Source organism: Astyanax mexicanus, chromosome 24 (assembly GCF_023375975.1).
Source record: "Astyanax mexicanus isolate ESR-SI-001 chromosome 24, AstMex3_surface, whole genome shotgun sequence".
NCBI lineage: Eukaryota > Metazoa > Chordata > Actinopteri > Characiformes > Acestrorhamphidae > Astyanax > Astyanax mexicanus.
In genome coordinates this window covers 18,914,032-18,940,129 of record NC_064431.1, presented here as the reverse complement: position 1 = coordinate 18,940,129, position 26,098 = coordinate 18,914,032, and the positions used below count along the sequence as shown (strand labels likewise).

At 40.0% G+C, this 26,098-nt stretch overlaps 1 protein-coding gene across 1 annotated transcript in view; it reads right to left on the bottom strand.

Annotated features, from left to right (window-relative positions):
- pik3c2b (phosphatidylinositol-4-phosphate 3-kinase, catalytic subunit type 2 beta) overlaps positions 1 to 26,098 on the bottom strand; it is an 87,584-nt gene that overhangs the window by 51,229 nt on the left and 10,257 nt on the right. Inside the window, exons 2-11 of the mRNA XM_049471604.1 lie at positions 24,283 to 25,124; positions 23,598 to 23,698; positions 21,823 to 21,983; positions 14,550 to 14,670; positions 10,177 to 10,288; positions 9,368 to 9,447; positions 9,209 to 9,272; positions 8,818 to 8,964; positions 7,382 to 7,415; positions 3,776 to 3,971 (exon numbers count right to left, since the gene is read on the bottom strand). Coding sequence (XP_049327561.1) covers positions 3,776 to 3,971; positions 7,382 to 7,415; positions 8,818 to 8,964; positions 9,209 to 9,272; positions 9,368 to 9,447; positions 10,177 to 10,288; positions 14,550 to 14,670; positions 21,823 to 21,983; positions 23,598 to 23,698; positions 24,283 to 25,035 — 1,769 coding nt within the window. The 5' untranslated portion in view covers positions 25,036 to 25,124. The remainder of the gene's footprint in view (positions 1 to 3,775; positions 3,972 to 7,381; positions 7,416 to 8,817; positions 8,965 to 9,208; positions 9,273 to 9,367; positions 9,448 to 10,176; positions 10,289 to 14,549; positions 14,671 to 21,822; positions 21,984 to 23,597; positions 23,699 to 24,282; positions 25,125 to 26,098) is intronic.

Genomic DNA, 26,098 nt, shown 5'->3' with positions numbered 1-26,098 from the left:
TGTTGTTTTTTAAACAGAAAGTCACAGTAGATCATAAATGAGTGAAATTTACAAAGGAAATTTCAGCTAGTCAGCCAGTCTTTCGGTAAACATGTAATAGTAAACTCATATTGAGCATGATCAGTGATACTGAACATTTTTTATAGATATAGTTTAAAAGATTTCAGAGTAAAAATCTACTTAAATGTGGCTTTGACCTGATCTCCCTGCCGATATCCAGAAAATCTAGGATCCTTGTTGTGGTAATAATTCATCATTTTATATAGTGGTATGCAATAGTTTGTGATCTAATGGGAAAGCATTCTGTTACTGTAAACAGCCCAATTTCCAAAAGGAAATTCTTGTATTGTATCTTACTATAAGGCACACTATCAATAAACGTCTATTTTCAGGTCTGTTTTCATACATAAGATGCACCAGATTATAAAGCGTATTATGCAACAATAGTAAGGAACAGAGGTAGTCGCCGTATTTTCCTTTTAATTCAGCAGAAGTAAACAAGAGGGATTCAGCTAAGTAAACAAAACTGTAATTCTTAAAAAGTCAAGTCAAGTCAAACGAGTGCTGGATGTTAATACACACAGATTTACATTACATTACATTACATTACATTTGGCAGACGCTTTTGTCCAAAGCGACTTACAATATTGAAGTGCAAATAATAGAAGAGGTTAAGTACAAAAATAATAGAAGTTAAAAATAAAGCATCTATAGATAGGGCCTTAAGGAGGTCAGAGGGAAATAATGGGATAGAGGAGTAGAGAAGAGGAAGAAGGAGATGAGGTTAGAATTAGTTAGTTTGTTAGAGGTGTTAGGAGAGTAAAAGGAGTTTTCAGGAGAGATTTCTCTCCTGAAAACTGTTTATTTGGGTGAGTAAAGCGCTTCCATTTATTTACAGTAAGCTTAGATTTCCAGATTTACACTAAGGCTGGGTGCAGCAGCATTAGCATTAGTGGCTAACCGAGTACTACTCGGACATGCCAAAAGTCATGGGACAGCAGAATTTAAACCGATCATGAGGTTTTACCTCATCTGACAGCTTGGGAATGCCTACACTTGTTTAAGTTGTGTAAGTAATCATTATTCCTTAAACTATAGTGTCACATGTGTACCAGGAATACATTATAGAAGTCCCACCCACAGCGGCAAAAGTTATGGGCCATGACACAAATTCCTGTACTATTGATTTTTGGCACTCCAACTATCACTGCTGGTGCAGCATTAGCATTAGCTGCTAACCGTGCTAAGGGCTAGCTCTTTTGCTGTTCAAAGGTGAGTATTATCAGTCTGTAGCCTGCTGCTAACCCCGGCTTGCACTTCTGGAGCAGCATTAGCCTCTAAGGGTTCCTCAGTGTAGCGCTGTTGGGCGGCATAGTGCTAGCTGTTAGGCTCTAAGGCTAATGCTGCAGCCTTTTTGGAAACCTGGAAATCTAAGCTTACTGTAGATAAACAGAAGCACTTTACTCACCCAAATAAACAGATTTTAGGAGAGAAATATGTGTAGATTAACATCCAAAATTCATTTGGCTTTAAAATATATATATTTTTTGAAGAATTACAGTTTTGTTTACTTGACTTAGCTTTACTCTGGTGCGCCTTATGTATGAAAATAGACCAGAAAATAGATGTTTATTGATAATGCGCCTTATAATCCAGTGTGTCTTATAGCGTGAATTCCATCACAACTCGAATCCCGTCGTCACCAGATGGCATGCGTCACCGTGACTGCACCCAGCCTCTGAGAGGTCAAAGGTCACACTGAGTTCCCATGTGACACCCTTTGTGGCGGGCCAATCTGCAGTCGGCAGCAGCTTCAGAGTGGGACAAAGACCACTGGTCCACCGGGGTCAACGAGCAGAGACCATTCCTGGAGTGTGTTTTGGGGGTGCGGATTGGGGGGGACTAAAACTTTTTTTTTTTACAGCAGTGTGTTGTGTTTTCTTCAATCCTGCACACACACACACACACACACATACAGAGCTGTAAAATCTATGAATAAATGGGCCGGCAGTTTTTTCGGGGGAATCTCTCAGCACCCCTTAAATACCATGTAATCCTATTGGATTACACTGGCCCATAGTCAGCTAGGACAGATGGAATATGCCTCTCTCTGTATATGTGTGTGTGTCTGTCTGTCTCTGTGTGTGTGTGTGTGTGTGTGTGTGTTTGTATGTGTGGCTCTCTTTCGAAAATGAAATGAAAGGCAGTTCATTTGTACCACATGAGTAATTCCTTGGTTGAGATAATAAACAAACTAATTTATTTATAACTCTTTGTGATAAAATCCAATTCTACACCTAATAAAGTATATTTAAAGTATAAAAAATAAATAAAAGTAATACTAAAACTAATGAAAACTAAAACTAAGCTAACTAAAAAAAATAAAAAATAAAAAAAGCTAGCAAACCTACTCTAAAAACTAATTTAAACTATTTGAATTAAGAGAGAAAAAATCAAAACGACATAAGCGGGCTAAGCGCTGCCACTATAATCAAGAGATCGCCGGTTCAAATCCTGTTCATGTAGCTTGCCATACCAGCTTGCTACCAGAGCCTTGAGAGAGCACAATTGGCCTTGCTCTCTCTGAGTGAGTAGATGGCGCTTTCTCCCCACATCACTCCAAAGGGTGATGTTGCTCAGCACAGGGCGTCTGTGAGCTGATGTATCAGAACCGAGTCGCTGTGCTTTCCTCCGAGTGTGCTGTGATTCTACTCGGTAATGCTACATCAGCAGCAGTTTGAAAAGAGGCAGTGGCTGACTTTACATGTATCAGAGGAGGCATGTGCTAGTCTTCACCCTTCTGGTGTTTTGGGGCACCACTAGTGATAGGGGGAGTCCTAATGAGTGGGTTAAAAGCTATAATAAATATGTCCGTGTTAAAGCAGTTCATTGGGTTTCAAATGTCTCATTACAGGATTGTCAGTGTTTTCCTTTCACAACAAAACGAAAGGAATTTTGATCATTACGAAACCGTTCATTACGAGTCTGATAAAGGCCACCACTGTGTTCCTCGCACGGAAGAACGCCTTCAAGGAAGTACTTTTGAATGCTGCTTTGTTCTGAGTGTTGAAATGGGAGATTACGTTGGGGGGACGGTTGTGGGAGTTTTATTCTTCAGAAACAGAAATGAAGTGTGTAAATTAAGAGGTAAAGAACCAATCAGGTACAGTGCAGGCCAAAAGTTTGGACACACCTTCTCTTTTTGAATGCGTTTTCTTCTTAACATTTTCATGACTATTTACATTAAAGATTCTCAGTGAAGGCATCAAAACTATGAATGAACACATGTGGAGTTTTATGTACTTAACAAAAAATGAGCTGTCCTCCACAGTCACCGGACCTGAACCCAATCCAGATGGTTTGGGGTGAGCTGGACCACAGAGTGAAGGCAAAGGGGCAACAAGCGTTAAACAAACACCTCTGGGAACTCCAACTTCAAGACTGTTGGAAAACCATTTCAGGTGACTCTACCTCTCGAAGCTCATTGAGAGAATGATGCCAAGAGTGTGCAAAGCAGTAATCAGAGCAAAGGGTGGCTGTTTTGAAAAAAAAAATAGAATATAAAACATGTTTTTTAGTTTTTTAACCTCTTTTTTGTTAAGTATAAAACTCCACATGTGTTCATTCATAGTTTTGATGCCTTCAGTGAGAATCTACAATGTAAATAGTCATTAAAATAAAGTAAACGCATTGAAAAAGAAAAGGTGTGTCCAAACTTTTGGCCTGTACTGTAAGTGAAAGATTGATATTTCAGGGTTAAGCCGGTGTGCTATACCTGGCAGCCCAGGTGATGGGGATGCGGTGGGCGGCGTGGACGCTGAACGACAGCACGTTGGTGACCATGCCCGCCTCCTGGATGGGCGCCGTGGGCCGGCTGCTGGGCGGCACCGTGTGGAAGTTGGCGTTGAACGTGCTGCAGTAGAGCTCCACCAGATCCAAGATGGCTGCCGTCAACCTCTCAACGATGTTTTCTGAGGAAAGGAAGAGGAGCGAGAGCAACACTGAGGAGGTGAAGGACTTTTCAGAATAAACACTCTGCAGAAACAAGACTGATGGACTGTAGCTTACTAAAGATGCACAAACACTTGATAAGCGCTTCCTGTTTTAACGACACTTCTTCCTTTAAACAGATCTGGCTTCAGCTGAAGCGGAGAGATATCATCTGTATAGACAGCGCTGACTGGAGTTATTAAACATCCGATCTACAAACACGCTGTTGGGAGGCTTGAACAAATTCCAGACATATTCCAGACGACAAGTGCCGCACACTTCTTAAAGTATGCGATGTGTTTACCACTGGAACATGGATGAAGGAGCTGGGAATTTCATCACACCTAAGCTTTAACACGTCCATTAACATATACCTTTGTCCATATAGGGTATATTTCTTTTTTTATAAGGTTTTATGTAGACATACAGCTCTGGAAAAAAAATACTAGACCACTTAAAAATGATAAGTTTCTTTGATTTTACCAAATTGAAAAACTCTAGAATATAATCAAGAGGAAGACGGATGATCACAAGCCATCAAACCAAGCTGAACTGCTTGAATTTTTGCAACAGGAGTGCAAGCATAAAGTTATCCAAAAGCAGTGTGTAAGACTGGTGGAGGAAAACATGCTAATGCAAACTGTGATTAAAAACCAGGGTTATTTTACCAAATATAGATTTCTAAACTCTTAAAACTTTATCAATATGAACTTGTGTTCTTCGCATTATTTGAGGTCTGAAAGCTCTGCATCTTTTCTTTGTTTTTTCAGCCATTTCTCATTTTCTGCAAATAAATGCTCTAAATGACAATATTTTTATTTGGAATTTGGGAGAAATGTTGTCTGTAGTTTATAGAATAAAACAACAATGTTCATTTTACTGGAACATAAACCTATAAATAGTAAAATCAAAGAAACTGATTCAGAAAAGTGGTCTCTTCTTATTTTTCCCAGAGCTGTATATGCTTATATTAAGCGAAGCAATCTGCCAATGACATGAGCTACTTTTCTTATTAATATTTCTTCAAAAAGAACTCAAAAGATCTCAAAACGAGTGAAATAAGATGTATATCAAGCAATAGCAGATTTTTTGCTGTAAATTTGGAATATCAGTTTAAATTGACTGCAGACTTTTTGTGCTTATTTTGAGTTCAACTGACTTAAAATAAAGGGAAAATTCAGAGTGAAGTAAGAGTGATTAATATTCCTAAAATAAACAATATAATCTAACACTTACAATATTTATTTAAACAAAAAGTCTTATTAAAGAAGGAAAGTTTTACTGCCTTAAAATGAGAAAAAAAAGTTGATGCTCCCAACAGGCTTAAACTGCTAGTAATAGGGGAATAGCATTGTCCATGCAAAGAAATCACTATTTTTATACAAATAACAAGTAAATCAAAGTAGCTCCACACTTTATTGGTAGAATTCTGAGGGCCCTGAAATTTAAAATGTGCACAGATAGATCACAGTTTATAAACACGAACAAATAGATAGGATAGAGGAACAGAATGCAAAATGAATTCTGTGGAAATGCATGAATTCCAGCTGTTGCTAAAAATATGTGGTGACTGTCTACATGAGAATGAAATGCACCAAACAACAAATGACATAATCCTTGCGCTCTTCGATTGATTTATCGTGACTTAATTTCAAGATGGTGGAGCCCAGAGAAATAGAACAAGGTACTGTGTGTATGAACAGTGTTTTTATTAATCTACCTGTGAACGTTTTAAACTTCTCAGTACCTCGTTTTAAAAGCCAGAGCCATCAGAATACTGCCAATAAAGTGTGGAGTTACTTTGAGCTTTTTTTGGTGTAAAAATATGCCCCTATGAGCAGCACTGTAAGCCTGTTTGTTGGGAGCATTGGCTACAAGCACTGCATTTCTGAATGCTGTGGGTAAACAGAGATGGGCTATTTGACAAACGTTTCTACTTGTTTTTATGTTTTACTACACCCCAAGTCCATTTTACACCAGATTTCTCCTTTAAACACATTTTACCTTTTATAGAGAATTTTATGGGCTCTAAGTTTATTGGATTTTTTACAAACCAAGACATCTCTAAAAACTTTACAGTGTGTTTGGACTAGAGATCATCTACAGACCAAGGCCAAAGCTACAAGCCAAGGTTATTTATTTATTTGTTGGATCAGTTGGAATTCAGATTACATTCCAGACGGAGGAGAATGGAGTGCATCCTGAGAGCCGGAATATTTCTTTCCTGTTTATCCCATCACAGAACCTCCACAACATCCTCACTGCACACAACCACAAACACACTCCAGCTATAAGTATAATATGCACGATGCACCAATCACAGACGGTGTATACAGTATCTCACAGACGTAAGAGAGTACACCCCTCACATTTCTGCAAATATTTCATTTCATCTTCTAATGGGACAACACTGATAACCCTGATTTCACAATGGAGAAGTACCGCAAAGCATCATGATGAAACTGGCACTCATCAGTCCCGCTCCAGGAAAGGAAAGCCAAAAGTTGCCATTGTTGCATAGGACAAGTTCCACCTAAATGCTTCACGGTAGAGTATTTTAGTTTGTATAACACTTTTAAATTACTACGTGTAACTACATCATAACTGATGATAACACAATTACAACGCATATTTTCAAGCACGGTTAAATATTTAATATTAGTATATTAAATTAATATATAAACAATCCACAGCTCTAAGCAGCAATTTGGGCACAATTTTCACATGTAATTCTATAAACTACGGACAACATTTCTCCCAAATTCCAAATAAAAATATTGTCATTTAGAGCATTTATTTGCAGAAAATGAGAAATGGCTAAAATAACAATAAAAGATGCAGAGCTTTCAGACCTCAAATAATGCAAAGAAAACAAGTTCATATTCATACATTTTTAAGAGTTCAGAAATCAATATTTGGTGGAATAACCTGGGTTTTTAATCACAGTTTTCATGCATCTTGGCATGTTCTCCTCCACCAGTCTTACACACTGCTTTTGGATAACTTTATGCCTGCACTCCTGGTGCAAAAATTCAAGCAGTTCAGTTTGGTTTGATGGCTTTTGATCATCCGTCTTCCTCTTGATTATATTCCAAAGGTTTTCAATTTGGTAAAATTAAAGGAACTCATCATTTTAAAGTGGTCTCTTATTTTTAGTCAATCATTTTGTACATCATGATATCCAATGTTCTTAAGTTATATTAATCATTTTCATAAGAAATAAAAGATAATGTGCAATGCATTATGGTGCTACTGTATTATCATTTTATCGGCAGAACAAAATTTTTGGTCCTAAAATGACAATTGTATTGCATTTTGCAATTAGTTCTGGGATAATATATTGTCCAATAAAAAAACGACCTAGTGAAGTGAAGCTTGAGGGATACTGTACCTCGTGTTTCTCTCCTCGCCAACACGCTGACATCCTGTGAGGGGAAACACACACACACACACACACACACACAGTTTAAGTTGCGTAGCGGAACTGAAAACAGACGAAAATACAACACTGGGGGGAAATTCTTGCAGAATTAGCGCTTTAACGTTAAGTGTTTGCAGTGCAGAAGAAGCACTTTCTGTGTCTTCGCACGATGAAGAATCTGCAGCCTCCAGCACTGCAAATTTGCAGATGCTAGCGAGGGGATTTTCACCACAGCCTCCAACAGAAGCACAGCAGACAGCAGTGCAACCTGCAGTTCAGCAGACCGGCCACCAGATCATCACTAGTTTTCACTAGTTTTCTACAGTATATTCACTAGTGATGCCACAACACCAGGAGGGTGAAGACTAGCACATGCCTCCTCTGATACATGTGAAGTCAGCCACCGCCTCTTTTCCAACTGCTGCTGATGCAGCATTGTCGAGTAGCATCACAGCGTGCTCGGAGGAAAGCGCAGCGACTCGGTTCTGATACATCAGCTCACAGACGCCTTGTGCTGATCGACATCACCCTTTTGGAGTGATGAGGGGAAAGAGCACCATCTACCCACCCAGAGAGAGCAAAGCCAATTGTGCTGTTTCAGGGCTCTGGCAGCTGATGGCAAGCTGCATGACCAGGATTCGAACAAGTGATCTCCCAATCATAGTGGCAGCATATTAGACTGCTGCCACTGTATAGGGCTCCTCCTATCACTAGTAATGACCCTCAACATCAGTAGTCAGCATCACAAATGCGCCAGACACCCAGAAAGCGCAAGATTCCCGGCTCTGATACACGAGCCAACAGATGCCTGTAACGGCCAGCATCATAATGCGTGTTTTGCGGGGACAGAGCGCCACCTACCCACCCAATGAGAGCAAGGACAATTGTAGTCTTACATAGTTTTAAGGGGTGGAGAACATAGTAGGACAGAGTTTAAGTCTTTACTGGTCAGCAACTCAATCTGAACTGGGCCAGTCAACAGCCAAAAAAACAACGAAATACAAAAAGCACAGTTTTAGGCAGTTTTATTAATGTAATTTTAGGTTCCACCTTAAATTATGCAGAAGTTACATACATGCTATCTATGCTAGTTGACATTAGTACATATCCTATACTGTTGCATTATTTAAGCAGGAATGAAAATTCATATTATCAAGAAGCAAACATTTGCCTTGTACATAGGGTAACATATAATATGTGCTATGCTACTCTCCTACAGCGCCCCCTGCAGTCTGTACAGATCAGCGCAAACCAGTAATTGTTCTAGTAGTTGTAAAATGGGTTCAGATAAGGATATCATTTTTATTTCACCTAAAAATCAGTAAAACTCAGTGGGAAAGTGTGAGAAACCCACACTGATACAGCTTTAAAAGTTCTGTTGTCAACCCGGGCATACTGTATCTCACCTTCTGTACCCGGGGCTGCAGTCGGCAGGGGCAGGCGGGTAGCTGGTTAAGGGCACTGGTAATCTCGGGCGTTTCTACTGCAGCTAGCGAGCTGCACAGGGCCTTCACCGACTGAACAAGACGCTCCACATGCAATGGCAACTCAACCTAAGAGGGGAAGAGAGAGTGTCACGGCATATACAGTTTAAATAGACTATTTAAATCTTTACCACACCACTTAATCCTCAACTCTACACATCATCAACTCCCCATCTCATCCTCAACTCCACACATTATCATCAACTTCCTACCTTATCATCAGCTCCCCATCTCATCTACTCCCCACTTCATCCTCAACAACATATATATGGATTAGGCACTGATATTAATCATGTATCCAGAGCTAACCTACCTCAGACAGTACGAAGGACTCGGCCTCGTTATGAAAGGTGTCCAGCAGCAGAGTCAGCGCCTCCCTATGAAATACCAGCAAACAGGTTAAGTTCATAGACACCATTTATAGGCTAAGAAACTGAAAAAATTCCTCTTGAATATTCTTCCCCCCTCACACCTGGTCACAGTCTGTTTAATGGGCCTCTCCTGCAGGAGGATGCTGTGGTTCATGGTGGACGGCGTCTCATCATCGTCCAGCTAAGGTTTAACAGTGAGGGGAAAAATACAAAAAGCTTTTTAAAACATCAGTGGTTTTAAAATATATAAAGCATATACATTCATTGTCTGGAATTAAACTTGGATGGTATTTGGATGGTGTGGACAATTTGGATGGTTTGGACATTCAGGTAGCAGTGATGCTCTCCATGAGTCATTCTGTTAGTGCCAACACCATTGGCAGACGGATAAAAACAACACCACTGCAGTCATTGGCAGTCATGGAGTGATTTAGAACAGCAGATTTTTTTTTGGTTACAACTACCAACAAATATGTTTGTGAGGGCACAGTAGTGAGAACCAAGATGAACCAGTCTATTTGTTGTCATGTGTCACACGTCCAAAAGGCCTGTAGTCATTGTTTAGAGTGAAATTTTAGATGATGCCAAATCACCCTTCTTCATTACGAATGTTGCGTTAATAAGGAACTGCAACCTGTTGTTTCAACAGGACAATGCTTGTCCACATACTGATGATGTCTCAAGAGCCTGCCTTGAAGACAGAGATGCTATACCATGTCCAATCCCCTCATCAGACCTATCTCCAATTGAAAATGTAAGGGATGTTATTAAATGTACAATCAACGCTGTGAGAATATTCAAACTGCCAAGGACGGATAATCGTATGACACCATTAGGAACCTCTACAACTCTCTACATCTCAACAAGTTACAGGCTAACTCTAGATTCAAGCTTAATCTAATATACTCACCGTACGAGCTAGCTCTGTGTTGACTGAACTCCTTCTGGCGAGGAATAGCCGGATGTCGCAGTCGAACTTCAGGCAATGCTGGATATACTCAAGTCCAGCGAGGGTCTGAGAACTGAGAAACAGAAAAATTAAAGAAGAGATTATTGACTGTAATCGATGAATTCTTTCTATAGTTTACAGTTACTGTGATCCAGGTCATGTACAGTTAAAAGAAAACAGATGAGAGTACTTGGAATGGCTTGTAATTATCTAGATTGCTGCACTGACTACCGTATTTTTCACTTAAAATTCTTTATTTTTCCCCAAATTCGTCAGTGCATCTTATAATCCTGTGCACCTTATGTATGAATTTTACCAGTCAGGTTGTAAAGAGGCAGTAAAGTCACTCTGCTGAAGTGCAGCATTATACAGGAGATTTAGTTTAATTCAAAAGCACCGAAACTTAAGCCTGGAGCAGTATTAGCATTATCGGCTAACCGTGACTCCACCTCATAAAGCTGACTGTAAAAAGCCAAGAAGCCAAGATCTAAGCAAGCGATGTCTACTTTGAAGAATCGAAAACATATATAACATATTTAATATGTCTAGGTTTACTAAATAATTAAATGTTTTATATGTTTTTCTTCATAGTTTAGATGACTTTAGTATTAATCTACACATTTTTAAATAATGAAAAACCACTGAATTTAAGGCGTGTTCAATATTTTTTAAGAATGACCCAACAGCCTTGATTGTATACGTTCATCAAGCATGGTTGCCCTCAATGAGTTATCCCATTAGTGCCAGCACCATTGGCAGACGGCTGAAATGTAAATACATTGTAGAAGGCTAATATTACCATCCCCAGTGGACAATAGTGCAGTGCAGTGGGTGGTAATGGTGATGGTGAGTGGTGGCATCTGGCTAGAATTGTCCATGAGAACAAACTAAACAGATTTTAGCAAAAATCAAAATGCACGCATTCATCACAGGACAGTGCAGGGTTCTTTCTTTTCCATGGGACATGGCATGTCAATAGCTTCTGGGCTATTCTAGACATGCCAACCACAACATTTCCATAATTTTTTTTTAATGAGTTAAGTTGTTTTGTTTTAAAACTGAGTCAAATTGTCGTAAAACGCCTCGTTTCAAACCGCAAATCCATTTCCATACATTGACAACATTACTGAATGGCTCTACGGTATTTCTCAAGAGCTGAAATCATTGTACAGGATCAGTGCCAGCGCAGGGTTCCGCCGCCCGTCAGGGTTAACGCTGGTGTTTATTGTTTGACCACAATGGCGTAATGGGGAGGAAAAAAAACAGAAAAGCAGGCTACTGTTGTTGGCAGGCGACGATGGCAGAAAAATAACAGCTCAGCTCTGCACATGCTCAGTCTTCCAGGGTTATCGGGGCAAGCCACACTTCCGAACCACCAGCTGCACGCCCACAAAAAAAAATCCAGCTGTCAAACCCACACACAAACACACCTGTGTTGTTCGCTTTTATATATTTTCTTTATGTTTTTGCAGCCTCAAAAAACTTCTGAAAGTTCAGCTTGCCCATACCCATGTTTTGCAAGCCTTAATTTACCATATTTTTTGCAGTATAAGGCATAATTAAAATCATCAGTATGAATGTATGAATTCTACTAGCCAGGTTATAAGGAGCAATGAAGCCACTCTGCTGAAATAAAGCATTAAAAAAGGAGTTTTAGTTTAGTTCTCCAGTACCGAGACTGGAGCAGTATTAGTATTAGCCACTAACCAGGCTAAGTGCTAGCTCTTACGCCAATCAGAGGTGAGTATTATCAGCCTGTAGCCTGCTGCTAACCCCGGCTAGCACTGCTGGAGCAGCATTAGCATTATCCACTAACCGTGCTAAGAGCTAGCTCTTACGCCAATCAGAGGTGAGTATTATCGGCCTGTAGCTGCTGCTAACCCCGGCTAGCACTGCTGGAGCAGCATTAGCATTATCCACCAACCACGCTAAGCGCTAGCTTTTTCGTTGTGTAGAGGCAAGTATATCGGACTGTAGTCTGTGCGTTTACCATGTTAAAACAAGCTACTTGGATAATGCCGCTAGCTAATATCACCCTGGATTACCGGAACTCTTAGGGTTCCTTAGTGTAGCAATTCTTTGATTGCTCCTTTCTCCCATCCCTTCCCGTTGCTGACATTCATTTTTACCAACAACAATTTCAACAGAAACCACATACAGTCAAAACCAGGTACACCAAGGTAACCTCACAGCACACCCTAGCAACCAAATCCTTTCCATACCAACCACCTAACAACACCTTAGCAACCAAACCCTTAGCATACCAACCAGCTAGCAACCCTTTAGCAACCAAACCCTATCCATAACAATAACCTAACAACACCATAGCAACCAAACACTTTCCATACCAACCACCTAGCAACACCTTAGCAACCAAACCCTTAGCATACCAACCAGCTAGCAACCCTTTAGCAACCAAACCCTTTCCATACCAACCACCTAGCAACACCTTAGCAAACACCAGCTACAACATAGCAATAGCCTAGCAACAGCCTAACACCACTTTAAGAGTTGTTCAGCAGCACCTCAGTAACCAAGCCTTTAATATAGCAACTACAGAGTAACACCTCAGCAAGCCACTTAGAAACCGAGCAAAACCATAGCAACAGCTCAGCATCAGCAACGAACCACCTAGCAACACTCAAGCAAGCAACTGACAACCACTTGGCAACACCACAGGAAGTATCTTAGCAACACCATAGCTAGCATTTAGCAACACCATAGCTAGCACTTAGCGACACCATAGGAACCACCTAGCAGCACTATAGCAACCATCAGCAACACTTTAGCAAACAACAGGTACACCTCAGCAAACAAACCACCTAGCAACATCTAAGCAACCACCCAGCAACACCTTATCAAGCAAACGCTATCTCAGAAATGAACTAGGCAACCACTTAGCAACCCCTAAGCAAGCACCTTGCAACACCTTAGCAATCAAGAGCTAAACCACAGAAACATTACAGCATCAAACCACCTAGCAACACCTAGGTAGCAACACCCTATTTATTATGTAACAACACCATAGCAACCACCTTGCTTACCACAACAACACTTAAGCAACATCTCTCAACACCATGGCAACCAACAACTTCATCACAACAACACTTAAGCAACCACTTAGTAAACAACAGGTATACTGTAGAACCACCTCAACAACAAGCAACAACTAGCAACACCTTGTCAAACAACAGCTATGCTACAGCAACACTTCAGCAACCACCTAGCAAAACCAAACAAGCAACAGATTCCCATAGTAACTACTGATCAACAGAAATACCATAGCAATACCTTAGCAACCACTTAGCAACACCACAGCAAGTCACTGGGAATACCACTCTTAATATGAACAACTATTCCATCTTTCTCTCAGGAAACTCACATTTCTAGTCAGATTACAACATTTAAGGTGCCTGATGAACGCCTTCTAATGTGTTCATATTTTTATCACAATATCAAAAATGTTAAAAAAACTAGATATTTTTAATAATGATAACAAAAGAAAAAATTATGGACAACACTTAAAGGAGATCATAGAGCATGAGGCCAGTCAGCGCTTGCACCACATTAAAACATTAGGGTGGTTAGAAGCTGGGATTTCCTCAGGCCGGTGGTCTCGTTTGGGGGGAGTCCCACTGTGGTTAACAGTCAACCACAAGCTATAAGCACATCCCGTCTACAGCGGCCACAATTGAGGGCCTTCAGCTGGATGACGAGAGTTCGCTCGTACCGCAAACCGCGAGCGGCGATCCCCGACTCTTTATTTTGGAAGGGTTGCCTCCACCCCACGGCCAGAGCGCCCTTAACACGGCCTACGACAAAGACAACGTCAAAATGAGGAAGCCTCTGGATGTCTAGGAACAGTTTTTGTGTCACACTGTACCTTTTTCTGTTTTTCTATGGTTTAGTCATGATGTAGGCTCAGTGCCACGGTGGCTTCATGCCATGGTGAGGTGGGCGCAGTGCCCATCGGGGAGGTGGAAAGGCCTGGGAGCCGTGTTGTCAACAGCAGGGCTTTATGAGAAGGAGTTTGCAGGACTCTGAGTGGCCTGAAGCTCAATTGTGAGCACTGCCTGTTGTGCTCTTGTACACAGCATTGAGGAAAAAGCAGGTGTCAATCAAAGGGTGCTCTGGAGGACTGCCCAACATCTTATAAAACCGACTCAGAAGAGAGGCAGCCCAGTCTATTTATTATGTACAGCCTCGCCCGAGCCTCTCTTTTTCTGAGAGTTTTCATTCTCTGAAAGTGGAGAAAGAAAAACGTTGCCAAGAACCTGGTAAAAACTAATCAAACTGAAGGCTTCTAGAATAACATTTGGCATCAAGGCTCTTACTTGTTGAGATACTCTTCCTGTCCGCAGATTTTTAGCACGTAGTCGCTCACGTCGATCATGTCCAGGTCATCATGGGCGTAGCATAGGGTCTGGTATATCAGCAGGTCAATGGTGGAAGAGCCTGAGAAAAGATGGAGAAGACCAGTCAGCACTGGTATATAAACACACTAATCGACAAAACTGGCAATGAAGCCATTGATGAAAACTGAGGTGAAGATATGGTTAGCCATGAGGGTATTTGCCACATTTGCTTATAGATGTTGCAGCTGGGCCTGTAGATCCTTCACACTCATAGGTTGCTGAAAGTAGACCCAGATCCCAGAGCGTTCCATAAATGCTCACTTGGTAATAAATCAATCAATCAATCAATCAATTGTTGCAAGCTGGCAATGACATTCCAAGGAAAATGTTTGCTTTGCTGTAAATAAACAGGAATGTTTTACTCACCCAAATAAACAGTTTTAGGAGAGAAATCTGTTTAGAGTAATATACAGTGCTCTTTTTTTTTTTTACTTATCTTAGCTTTATGCACCTTATAATCCGGTGTTCCTTGTGTATAAAAATAGACCAGAAAATAAACGTTTATTGATAGTGTGCCCTATAATCTGGTGTGCCCAATAGTGTGAAAAATACAGTATTAACTGTGGAAACAAGAAGAGATGTGGTGTTTAAAATGTAACAGATATCGGACCACTGCTGGATTGATCAGTAAAAGGTCACAAATTAGTGACACACATTCAGCCCTTCCTGTCGACGTCAACATGACCATCTGTTACACTCGCAGCGAGATGCCACCCTAACAATCCAAATCCAATACATGTATCAAGCGGGGAAGAAAAAAAAAAAAACAGAAAGATACAATGCTGTATATGGACGAGCATTGGCCTACTTAAAAATAAGGATGTCCTACACATAGTTCTGAGCTACCGTATTATACGCATTATCAATAAACATCTGTTTTCTAGTCTATTTTTATATATAAAAGGCTCAGTGGATTATAAGGCACATTTATACGACACTAGTATAGAACGGCAGTGTCACCATGTTTTCTTTCTAATTCAGCAGGTCTCGCCGTTGGATGGACAGACCTGTGAAGCTAAGAAAAATTAAATAAACAAATCTGTAATTATTAAAAAAAAAAAAAAACATTTCAGACAAGTCAGACAAATCAAACGAGCAATGGATGTTAATCTACACAAATTTCTCTTCTGAAAACTGTTTGTTCGGGTGAGTAAAGTGCTTTCGTTTCGTTACAGTAAGCTTAGATTTCCACCTTTAGAGCAGCTAAACCAGCAGTCCTAGCTGGGGTTAGCAGAAGGCTACAGGCCGATAATACTCACCTTTGAACATGCCAAAGACCTAGAGCTTAGCACAATTAGAGGCTAATGCTAATGCTTCTCCAGCAGTGCTATATGTGGTTAGCAGCAGGCTATAGGCCAATAATACTCACCTCTGGTGGCCAATGAGTTAGCGTGGTTAGCTGTTAATGCTGGTACTGCTGGAAAACTCTGTCGATTTTTAATTTTTTTAATTTAAGGATTTTAAGTGCGCCTTATAGTGCAAAAAATACAGTATAAGTGTCTTTTGTATTGCTACTAGGGGTGACCAGTCAGGTTGTAAGGAGCAGTAAAGCCCCTCTGCTGAAGTACAGAGTTATACAGAAGTTTCAGTTTAGTTCTCCTTTTGGCGATCCAGAGGTGGGTATTATCGGCCTGTACCCTGCTGCTAACCCTGGCTAGCACTGCTGGAGCAGTATTAGCAATAGCCGCTAGCTCTATCTGTGCATTTATCATGTTAAAACAAGCTACGTGGGACTAACCGCTAGCTAGTATCACCCTGGCTTAGTGGAACACTCAGAGTTCCTCAGTGTAGTGCTGTCGGGTGGCGTTAGCCGCTAATGCTAATGCTCCAGCTTTAGAGGAAATCTGGAAAGATCTAACTTACTGTAAACAAACAGGAATGTTTTACTCACCCAAATAAACAGTTTTAGGAGAGAAATCTGTGTAGAGTAATATACAGTGCTCATTTTTTTTTTTTTACTTATCTTAGCTTTATGCACCTTATAATCCGGTGTTCCTTGTGTATAAAAATAGACCAGAAAATAAACGTTTATTGATAGTGCGCCCTATAATCTGGTGTGCCCAATAGTGTGAAAAATACAGTATTAACTGTGGAAACAAGAAGAGATGTGGTGTTTAAAATGTAACAGATATCGGACCACTGCTGGATTGATCAGTAAAAGGTCACAAATTAGTGACACACATTCAGCCCTTCCTGTCGACGTCAACATGACCATCTGTTACACTCGCAGCGAGATGCCACCCTAACAATCCAAATCCAATACATGTATCAAGCGGGGGAAAAAAAAAAAAAAAACAGAAAGATGGAGAAAGTTCTCTCAGAGAGAACTAAAACAAATACAGATATAGGTGGAGCTGGAGCAGGAAAGATGGTTCCCCACCCATCCCTCAATCACTAATTACACCCTGACTAGACAGATAGATATACAGCTACGGCTTTCCTTCTTTCTGCCAGTTCCTCCCTTTCTCTCTCTTTCTCCCTCTCTTTCTACCATTTAACTCTAACCAATCAAGCTCTGAGTGCCTCTTTCCAAACATTGACTCTTACACAATTAGGCAAAGGTCGTCTATTATCTGTTAGTTGTGGGTCATTTCCAGAACTGCAGTCAGGCCCATTTCAACAAGGCAAGCAAACCAATCAATTGCCTACAGCCCTGAGCTGACCTGGGGCCCCCAGACAACGGCTGGTTATAAATTGAATGTAATGACTAACAACTGTGTGAGAACCCCTTTAAATTCTGTGACGATGCATTAAAGTCCAACGACACTGTTATCAGAATCTCCCTCAAGGGGGGCCCCTCCCACTAGCCAGCCAGGTTTGTAGTTAAAGTAAAAAGTCTTCTGAAAAATAGTTACTCCAGTAAAGTATAAATAACCAACATTTCTACTGAAATAAGCTAATAAAGTATTTGTACTTCCTCATTTGACACCTCTGGCTTCAGGCTATATGTATTAGCCGTCTAATTATAAACCAGAATCATGTAATCCATCATTGAAAGTGAACATGCTGCACTGGCTGTAATTTATAGAGCCTCTGTTTGACCCGTATTGCTTTAATCCTCTGAGAGCAGACATCTAAAGCCTGGCCAGCTCTAGAAACTCCCAGATATACAGAGGAGTCACAGTCTGTAGATCAGTAACACACTGCACAGCTCTATATTACCCTGTATGCTACATATAATATTGCACTTCAATATTGTAAGTCGCTTTGGACAAAAGCGTCTGCCAAACGTAATGTAATGTAATGTAATGTAATATAACTACATGAACTGTCTTATCACACAATGTATGATCTTGATTAGGGATGTGCCATATCGTACTGAACACAATAATATTGCAAACATTTTGATATGATCAAAAAAAATCTATATTGTAATAACAGCAATATTTTTGAAAGCCAAAAAAAATATTTTTTTTTTGTTTTGATATGTACTGTTTTTTTAATTGTATGTTGCAGTTTTTATGCATGCACTTTTATTTTGTGGTACATTTTATTTGTTGTGACATTCCTTTATTTTGTTACATTTTCTAATATGTTATACTATCATCTTTTATACAAAATTAGGGTTTTGGTAAGTTGCTGTTTAGAATGTTTTGTGTATGACTAATTTATACATTTATACTGAATATAACTAATATTTATTTTGTTGCAGTAAAATATTACTCAATTAAAAATAAACTTTCATTGTTCTGTTATATCATTTTGCTATTTAAAGAGATTTATTATCACAAAAACACCTTGAAATATTGTGATATTATTTTAGGGTCATATCATCCCACCACTAAACATGACCATTTATCTATTGAACAATTCTGGTTTTATTAGTGATGAAAACCAATAAATGTGAATGAGCCGGTATACTGACTTGTGTTTATAAGTGTTTGTAACTTAATAATTGTATTTTTTTATTTAATATACTAAAACATTTTTCTATTTTATATATAAAAAGTTAATTTACAAAAACAAATAGGAGCTATTCTTTAAACATACCTTTATTTGCTTTTTATCTGCAAATTAACTCTTCACTTCTCTTTTAAAAAATAACTTCCCTTACATTACATTATTATTATACTGTATTATGTTTTAAATGGTCTTTTATAGAGCTGGGACAAAATAATATCTATGATATTGCGATATATCGTATCCATTTCGTTTGTAATACATTTTTGATATTTGGCATTAAACATCTTCGGCACAAACATGCTTATTGTTTGTTTGTTCCAAAAAGATCCAAAAAGATCTTTTTTTTCTGATGGTGACAGAATGAGAATGAGATCCTGTCGGCGGTAAAATAAATGTGAAAATATAGATTTTTTTTTTTTTTTTTTGGTTACAATTTAGAAAAAGGTTTCAAAAAAAGTATTCTATTGATATGAACAATTTTAAAGTGGTACCCAGCAGTATACCATGAAGTATCGTAGAGTATCTTGCGATATATCAAATATTGCAGGATCACAGTACTACTGCCCATGTGTCAGGATACTGTGTCAGTCCTAATGCTATGGTAATGCTTCTTAGCATTCTGTGGGATGGAATGTAGAATACAAAAGATTACCGTACAACAAGTTTTGTGCATTTCGTGTGTGTGTGTGTGTGTGTGTGTGTGTGTGTGAGAATGGGAGGCTGTTCCTCTCAGCCGGTTGAATGAGAAGCTGGTTCTTTTAATTGAGAAGAGAAAACAGATGGCTGGCAGGATGCCCTCTCAGTGTAATTCCATTAAGAGAATTGAGAGGAGAAAGCTCTTCCAGTCTTTAGGATGGAATTCTGAACACCCGTCCAAAAGTTTCAGCATGGGAAAGAATGCGTCCAAACACTTTTCAACTCTTAGAACTCTTAGAAACTGAAAAAAAAATGGAGAGAGCTGCAAATCTGAGAGCTCACTCTGCTCAACTCCAATCGTGCTGGAGCACAGAGACCTCCACAATGTGCAGTACATGAGGCATGTGGGGTACCACGGGTTGGGATGGAGAAACAATGTACTACTGAAGCAATGAATTTCAGTTTAAAGTACATAATCAATTACTGTACTCATATAACCAATAGGGCTGCAACGACTAGTCAGCATAATCGACAACGTCGACTATAAAATATATGCGAAATTTAACTGTCGACACGTCGTTAAAGTGTGATGGAGCGAGAGAGAGAGAGAGAGCGCACTCGGGAGAAAAAAAAAAAGAGGCGAGAGAGGAAGACACACACCTAGAGAGAGTGAGCATCCTGATTGGCCTCTTCTCATGCTTAGTTGGCCAACGAGGCTTCAGTGTGGGAGGGGCTTGCAGCGCGAGCGAGAGAAAGAGAGAGAGGTCGAGATGCGCGCAACGTCTTAATATCAGCGCTGTGTCTATTAAACACAAACAAACACATTTAACTCCACGAAAATACTCTACAGTCTTTTTTTTAGTAGTTCCGTACAGTTTAAACATTGATTTCGGAGAGTTTAATTACTGCAGAGGGCTGCTGAAGTGAGTTTAAACAGACTTCACTCCTTCATTAACATCACTAACATTAGATAAACTTATCTAAACGTATATAAACGTTAGCTGGATAAGTGTTAGGGAGATACTGTACTCAGTCCTCTTTACTAAAATTAAGTTATATTTTATAGTACCTACAGACCTTTTTAAAAAAAAAAACTTTATTTTCTTAAAGACAAACAATAATTTCAGGGAGGAATCTCCTTGGAAAAAAGGTAAGAAATGAAGAAAAAATACATACAAGTATCCTAGAATCTCCTGAAAACAACATCCAGCCTGTGTGAATGTTTCCTATAAGATACTTTGTATTTTTTAGTAATACAGGCACGTCAAACTATCAAAATGTACGGCAAAACTGGTTTTAGGGCCTAAACATTTAGCTGTCTTTACCAGTAGGAAATACAAATGGAGGGTAGGGGTGAGTGATATGGCTCTAAAATAGTATCACGATATTTCAGGGTATTTTTGCGATAACGATATACTTGGCGATAAAGTAAAACAGAAAAATCATTAATTAATTTCAGAAATATAGTATAAAAGTATAACAGCATAATCATAATGTGGCAAAATAAATAATATAGCATAAAATAATATAATGCAGCAAATAATATTGCAGAATATTTAGTGCATGCATATAAACTGCAAACTAAAACAATTATACAATAAATACACCTAAAGCTTCACAGTAAACAATAGACTACTTTTAAGACAGAACATCTCTATTATCACGATATGGATTTTTAATATCACGATATTTCTGTGTCACGATATATTGCATACGATATAATATTGCTCACCCCTAATGGAAGGCATGAAAAAAACATAATCGTGACTAATCGACTAATCGAACAAATAATCGGCAGATTAGTCGACTACAAAAATAGTCATTAGTTGCAGCCCTAATGACCAGCCAAGTAAAGCATAGAATTCACAAAGTAAGGTTAGAACAGGGTTGTAAATTTCGAAGAAAAATTAGAAAAGCAAACACTACCGTGAAAATTAAATGCAATCGACAAGAACCATTGCTTTTCCACACTAACATACAGAATAGATCTCTTTATTGGAAAAAAAAAATACACAAGAATTTACGTCTTAGAATTGCACTTAAAATTCCATAAGCTCAACTGCACATTGTATTCCACTGTTTGGTGCTGCAAATGTTCAAAAGCATGCACAGGATTGCAGTTCGTCTAGGAGCAGCGCAGTATTCATGCCAAAATAAAATGTGATCACCCTCCAAACAGAACCAATCAGGAATATATTTTTATGTTGTTAGTAAAAAGCAAGAACTGCTATTTTGGGTGTGTAGGCTTGCAGGGTTTGTCATTATGAATTAAATACACCATAAGCAACAAACAGCTCTGTTTACAGCAATCGGGATGGACAGTGCTGTGTTTCAGAATGCTGGGAATGAATGGAGGGGAGCTATTCATCAAAAAAAACTGTACTCGTTATCATTACTCGTTTCACTACATCCCAAATCCATTTCACACCAGAATTCTACTTCAATTAGATAATTAAATGGTGTGCTGCCAATTATTCTAGTTCCTTAGATACGAATCTGATTGAGTACGGAACTTGTCCAGCTGGACACTGTAATCAAGACTAACACCATTATCTTAAACCGCAAAAGAGAGATCTCCAAAAAATCTGCTGTACAAAGCATTGCAATCATTAAATGTTACACAACAAACAGTACAACACCCTTTCACGCTTACCATCACATGTGAAGATGAGGGGTTCCCGGAAGTGCTCACTGACCACTGTGACCTTTATGCTGACCCCCAGCCCCTGCTGCAGCTCCTCCTGCGCCACACTGGGGCTCCACACGAAGCCCGCGTTCTTAGAGCGCTCGCTGCACGGGTACGCCGAACGCAACCTGCAAACACACCGACATCACACTCATATCATCGAGAATCAGAAGACATCTCACAATACGATATTATAATAATCACAATAATGTGATTCTGCAAGACTCGAAATATCACAAGACGTGTTGCATGTTATATCAACATCCTCTCCGGTGACGATCCGTGATAAGCTTGTCTTTTGAAATAACTGTCTGTGACTCTTGACCCTATTTTAGCGATCTATAGCACAAAAAAAATACACCTTGCGCATCACAAAATCCGAAAAAGGCATGTACTAATTTATACTAATTAATATAACATAAAATAAACCGATCATTGTGCCAGTTGTCATTCCCTTTAACAGTCAGGTGTGCTCTGACTTTGGCACGTTTGTACCAGAGACTGTAAAAAAGATGGACGCCGTGTCGCTGTTCCCATTCATTCAATGAAAATGAAGCCAAAATCTTCCTCCATGTTGGCGATCCTGAAACCCGAGTCTGCGCAGTAGAGACCAGAAGAGGGAGAAAGACTGTGGAGAGACAGCCTACTCATTTAAATAACCCCGCCCCTGAGGGCTGCCTCGAGGTCACAGGCTGCGGAGCGGAGCGGAGCTGACGGTCTGTTATTGGTCCCGCCCATAACCAGCCCTTTTACAATAACCACACCTGTTTGAATAGAGCTGAATAATGTTTTAAAACATGAATTATGCTGGGATATAAAAAAAATTTACAATAAAGCAGAGGTTACACTAGCTGTTGCATTTAAATAATGAAGGTAGAATTACAGTATGTTAGAAAAAAACGAGATTGAAAGTTGTCTGTTTTGCCATTGAAACATATGGGAATGGGTGGGGTTACACAGCTTTCTGAAGCCGAACAGCAGGGGGTGCCCGACCTGTGGTGGCTTCAGTTTTGAGAGATGATGCTCTGTCCAGCTATACACAGTCTATGATCTTAACAGCACAATGCTTTTGCACGTCTCAGCAGAGAATACTGAAATGCACGTTCATTCTGTAAAGGTACACCAGCAACGATATTTAAGGGAACAGCAATGTTATTTAATTCTTTAGTCTGTTTATTACTGTTTGGTTAATAGTCAGGTTTGCTGTCTGTTGGGCATCCGTGTGTGTGTGTTTGTATGTGTTTAACAAGCAGGGGTGCACAGTTCACTGGGCGCGCTTGTTGTCTAGGTTAATTTCAGTCAGTGGCGCACCTGTATTTCCTGCCACCAAAATAACAACACACCAGAAATTTACCTGAACACACCTCACTTCCAGACCACCACGCCATCAGTGTAAATTTATTTCTAAACTTTAATGCTTTTTTTACGCTGTGGGCACAAGGCGTGAAAAAAAAAACTGAGGGGGTGTAAAGTAGTAACGAGATGCTTTATTTCAATTTACAGTCACAAACACATGTTCTGAAGTAAAATCCAGTGTCTGATCAGAGCTCTGTGTTGTCTCTGAATTTCCCCACAGCTGTGTGTTAGGTCAGAGAGGGATCAATGCATGGGCTGGTAAACAATGTTTGGAATCACTGATTTGAGTTTAGAGCACCTATGTTTTAGTAAAATATAAATGTTTCATGCCACGTATTGATGATGTTTTTCATTAAGAAAAACAAGGGTAAGAAAGAGGAACTCACACGTCCAGCATATGACAGAAGGCAGCCACCTCTTCATCACGTTCCTCAGACACCTGGAAGAGCTCGTACCCAAAGCCATTGAGTCTAGAACCCAGTGAGACCTGAAGAGAACAGAAGAAAAGAAAACAATTTCTTTAATCGTTTTACAACAAAAATTATTAAATGGCCATTACTAGTTATATCCAATACTGACTCATATTTGTTCAATCAACCTACATGTAGTGTAGATTAGAGCAGACTACCATAAGATATTTGAATTTGAAATTCAGCCAAATTCAAATAAAAAGTCCCCAAAAAACAGAAATACTTCAGTAAAGATACACAACAACCTATTTAAGTAGAATATGAATTCTATTTCCTTTGTTACAGTCCGATTAGACAATGACATACTAACTCTAGATTACCTGAATAAACAAGTGACTAATTGAGAAATTAAACAGCACAGTAGTTCGTTTACACTTAGAACAGTACAGGGGGCATGCTGGTACACCAGCATGTAGCTTCCAGTTTAATGCAATCCTCCGGCCGGGATCTGATTGGTACTGACATTGAACAGTAATTCAAATTTAAAATGTTCAATCACAATAAATATGAAAATGAACTTATTGCCCAGCCCTAGTTAAAACACTGGAAAATTGTACTTAATTTAAAAGTGTTATTGTGGACTTCATATTGTAGTACGTACCGGGTCAGCTGACACCCTGCGGTTGCTTCTGGTACTCATCTGCCCAGGAATATAGGTGCGAGGAGGCACCTGCGGGGGTAGGGTCTTACTCCGAGCCACAGGCTTCCCCGACTGTTCGCTGTACGCTCGCCGTGCCCTCGGCGAAGAAGGCCAGTCCCCGTTGAGCCTCATCAGAGAATCGTTCAGGTTATCATAGTTCATAGTATCTCCAGAAGGAAGCTTGGGCTGGTCCACGTCAGGGGTGAATAGGTTCACGTCCCTGGGAGCTGACCCTCTTTGGGCCATGAAGGAATCAGGCTGGGGGATGGGGTTCCGAGGGGGCACTGCCGGTGGAGGTTCGTCAGGAGGTGGCAGGCCCTTTGACAGCATTCGTGACGTCCCCTCGTAGTCATCTTTCCCCTGGCTGTCCAAGATGTAAAGAGGCTCTTTGCTGTAGAAGGACCTTGACGGGTTCGATACCCCAGGCTGGATGAGGTTGAGCATGGAATCGGACCCTGACAGACCGTGGTGCAAGTTACCCCCAGGTGGGCTTGGCAGAGGTCTTGGCAGGGGGCGCTCAGTCCTAGTAGTGCTAGATTTACTGCTCTCGGGGGTTCCAGTCTCAGCTGGTCCCTTGTCCTGTTTGAGGCGAGACAGGGCGTCGTACTCCATCTGCAGAGCTTCAGCCAGGACCAGCTCCCTGGGACTCAAGCCTAGCGACTCCAGGCAGCCCCAGCGCTGCTCGCTGTCGCTGTGTGTCTGTGCCGCAGACATGGTTCTGGTACCAGGCCAGGTAATCAAAAACTAGTAGGTTTTGCTTGGAGGAGAGCCCTTTAGGTGATCCACAGTGGAACCATGGGGAACTGTGGAGAGATGGGAAAGAAAATAATGAGCTTGGTATGGGTTATGTGCCAAAAATAGTTTCTTTTTCCTGCAGTTCAAGCCTTCAGACCTAAAAGTATTAATGGAAGTCCCAAACAAGAGTTCATAAGTTTGTTAAATTGTACCTTATACATTTGGTCCGATTAGTTTTGGTTTCACACTGCAATACAGTGACTGAGTTGCGAGTCTTACTTTACATGACCCTGATTGGTTTTTGAAAGGCAAGCGTCAAACTGTGGTGGTGTGCTGTCAGTTTGAGTTGCATTCCCAGGGTTGAGCCAAACATGCCATAATCGGACTCCCTTTGAATGAGCGTAACAAATCCTCTTTAGATCATTTTAATTCTGTCTATGAAAAAGAGTTAGTCTACAGTTACAGTAGATACAGGAATCACAAGTAATTACAAGTAATGTAATCTGTTGTACCCATCCTTTTGTCCAAAGCACCTGCAATCCAAAGGGACTCTTTTTCTTCTTCTATTGTTTAGTAGGTGACAATAATTATCTTAGGCCTAAAAAAGTCTGAATTGTCTAAACGTGATTCAGTTGATCCAGACCAAGACCACCTCTTTTGGCCTGGCCAAATTTTGTCCTTTTATACCTGCTGTTTTGCTTTAGGCCAAATCCAAAAGTCCAGACCAAACAATTCAGTAATGGAAGTACCTCTACACTAAAAGTGAGGATTACTCAATATGAAGCTCTTTGAGTTCAGTGTCTTCCACACTGAGCAACCCTGCTTTGTTTAGAACCTCCCTGGTCTTCAAATCTGTGTGTTGGCTGTCCTTAATCCTAGCCATATAAAATAAGAACGTTTCACCAATAAATCCACTGGTGGGCTCACATAAAAAAGGTCATGGGCAAACTACACCCCTACCCATGTGAGAAACGGGTTACACTTAAAACCAATTAAAATGATACCAGGCCCCATTAAAATTTACGTCCAATCTGGAACAAAG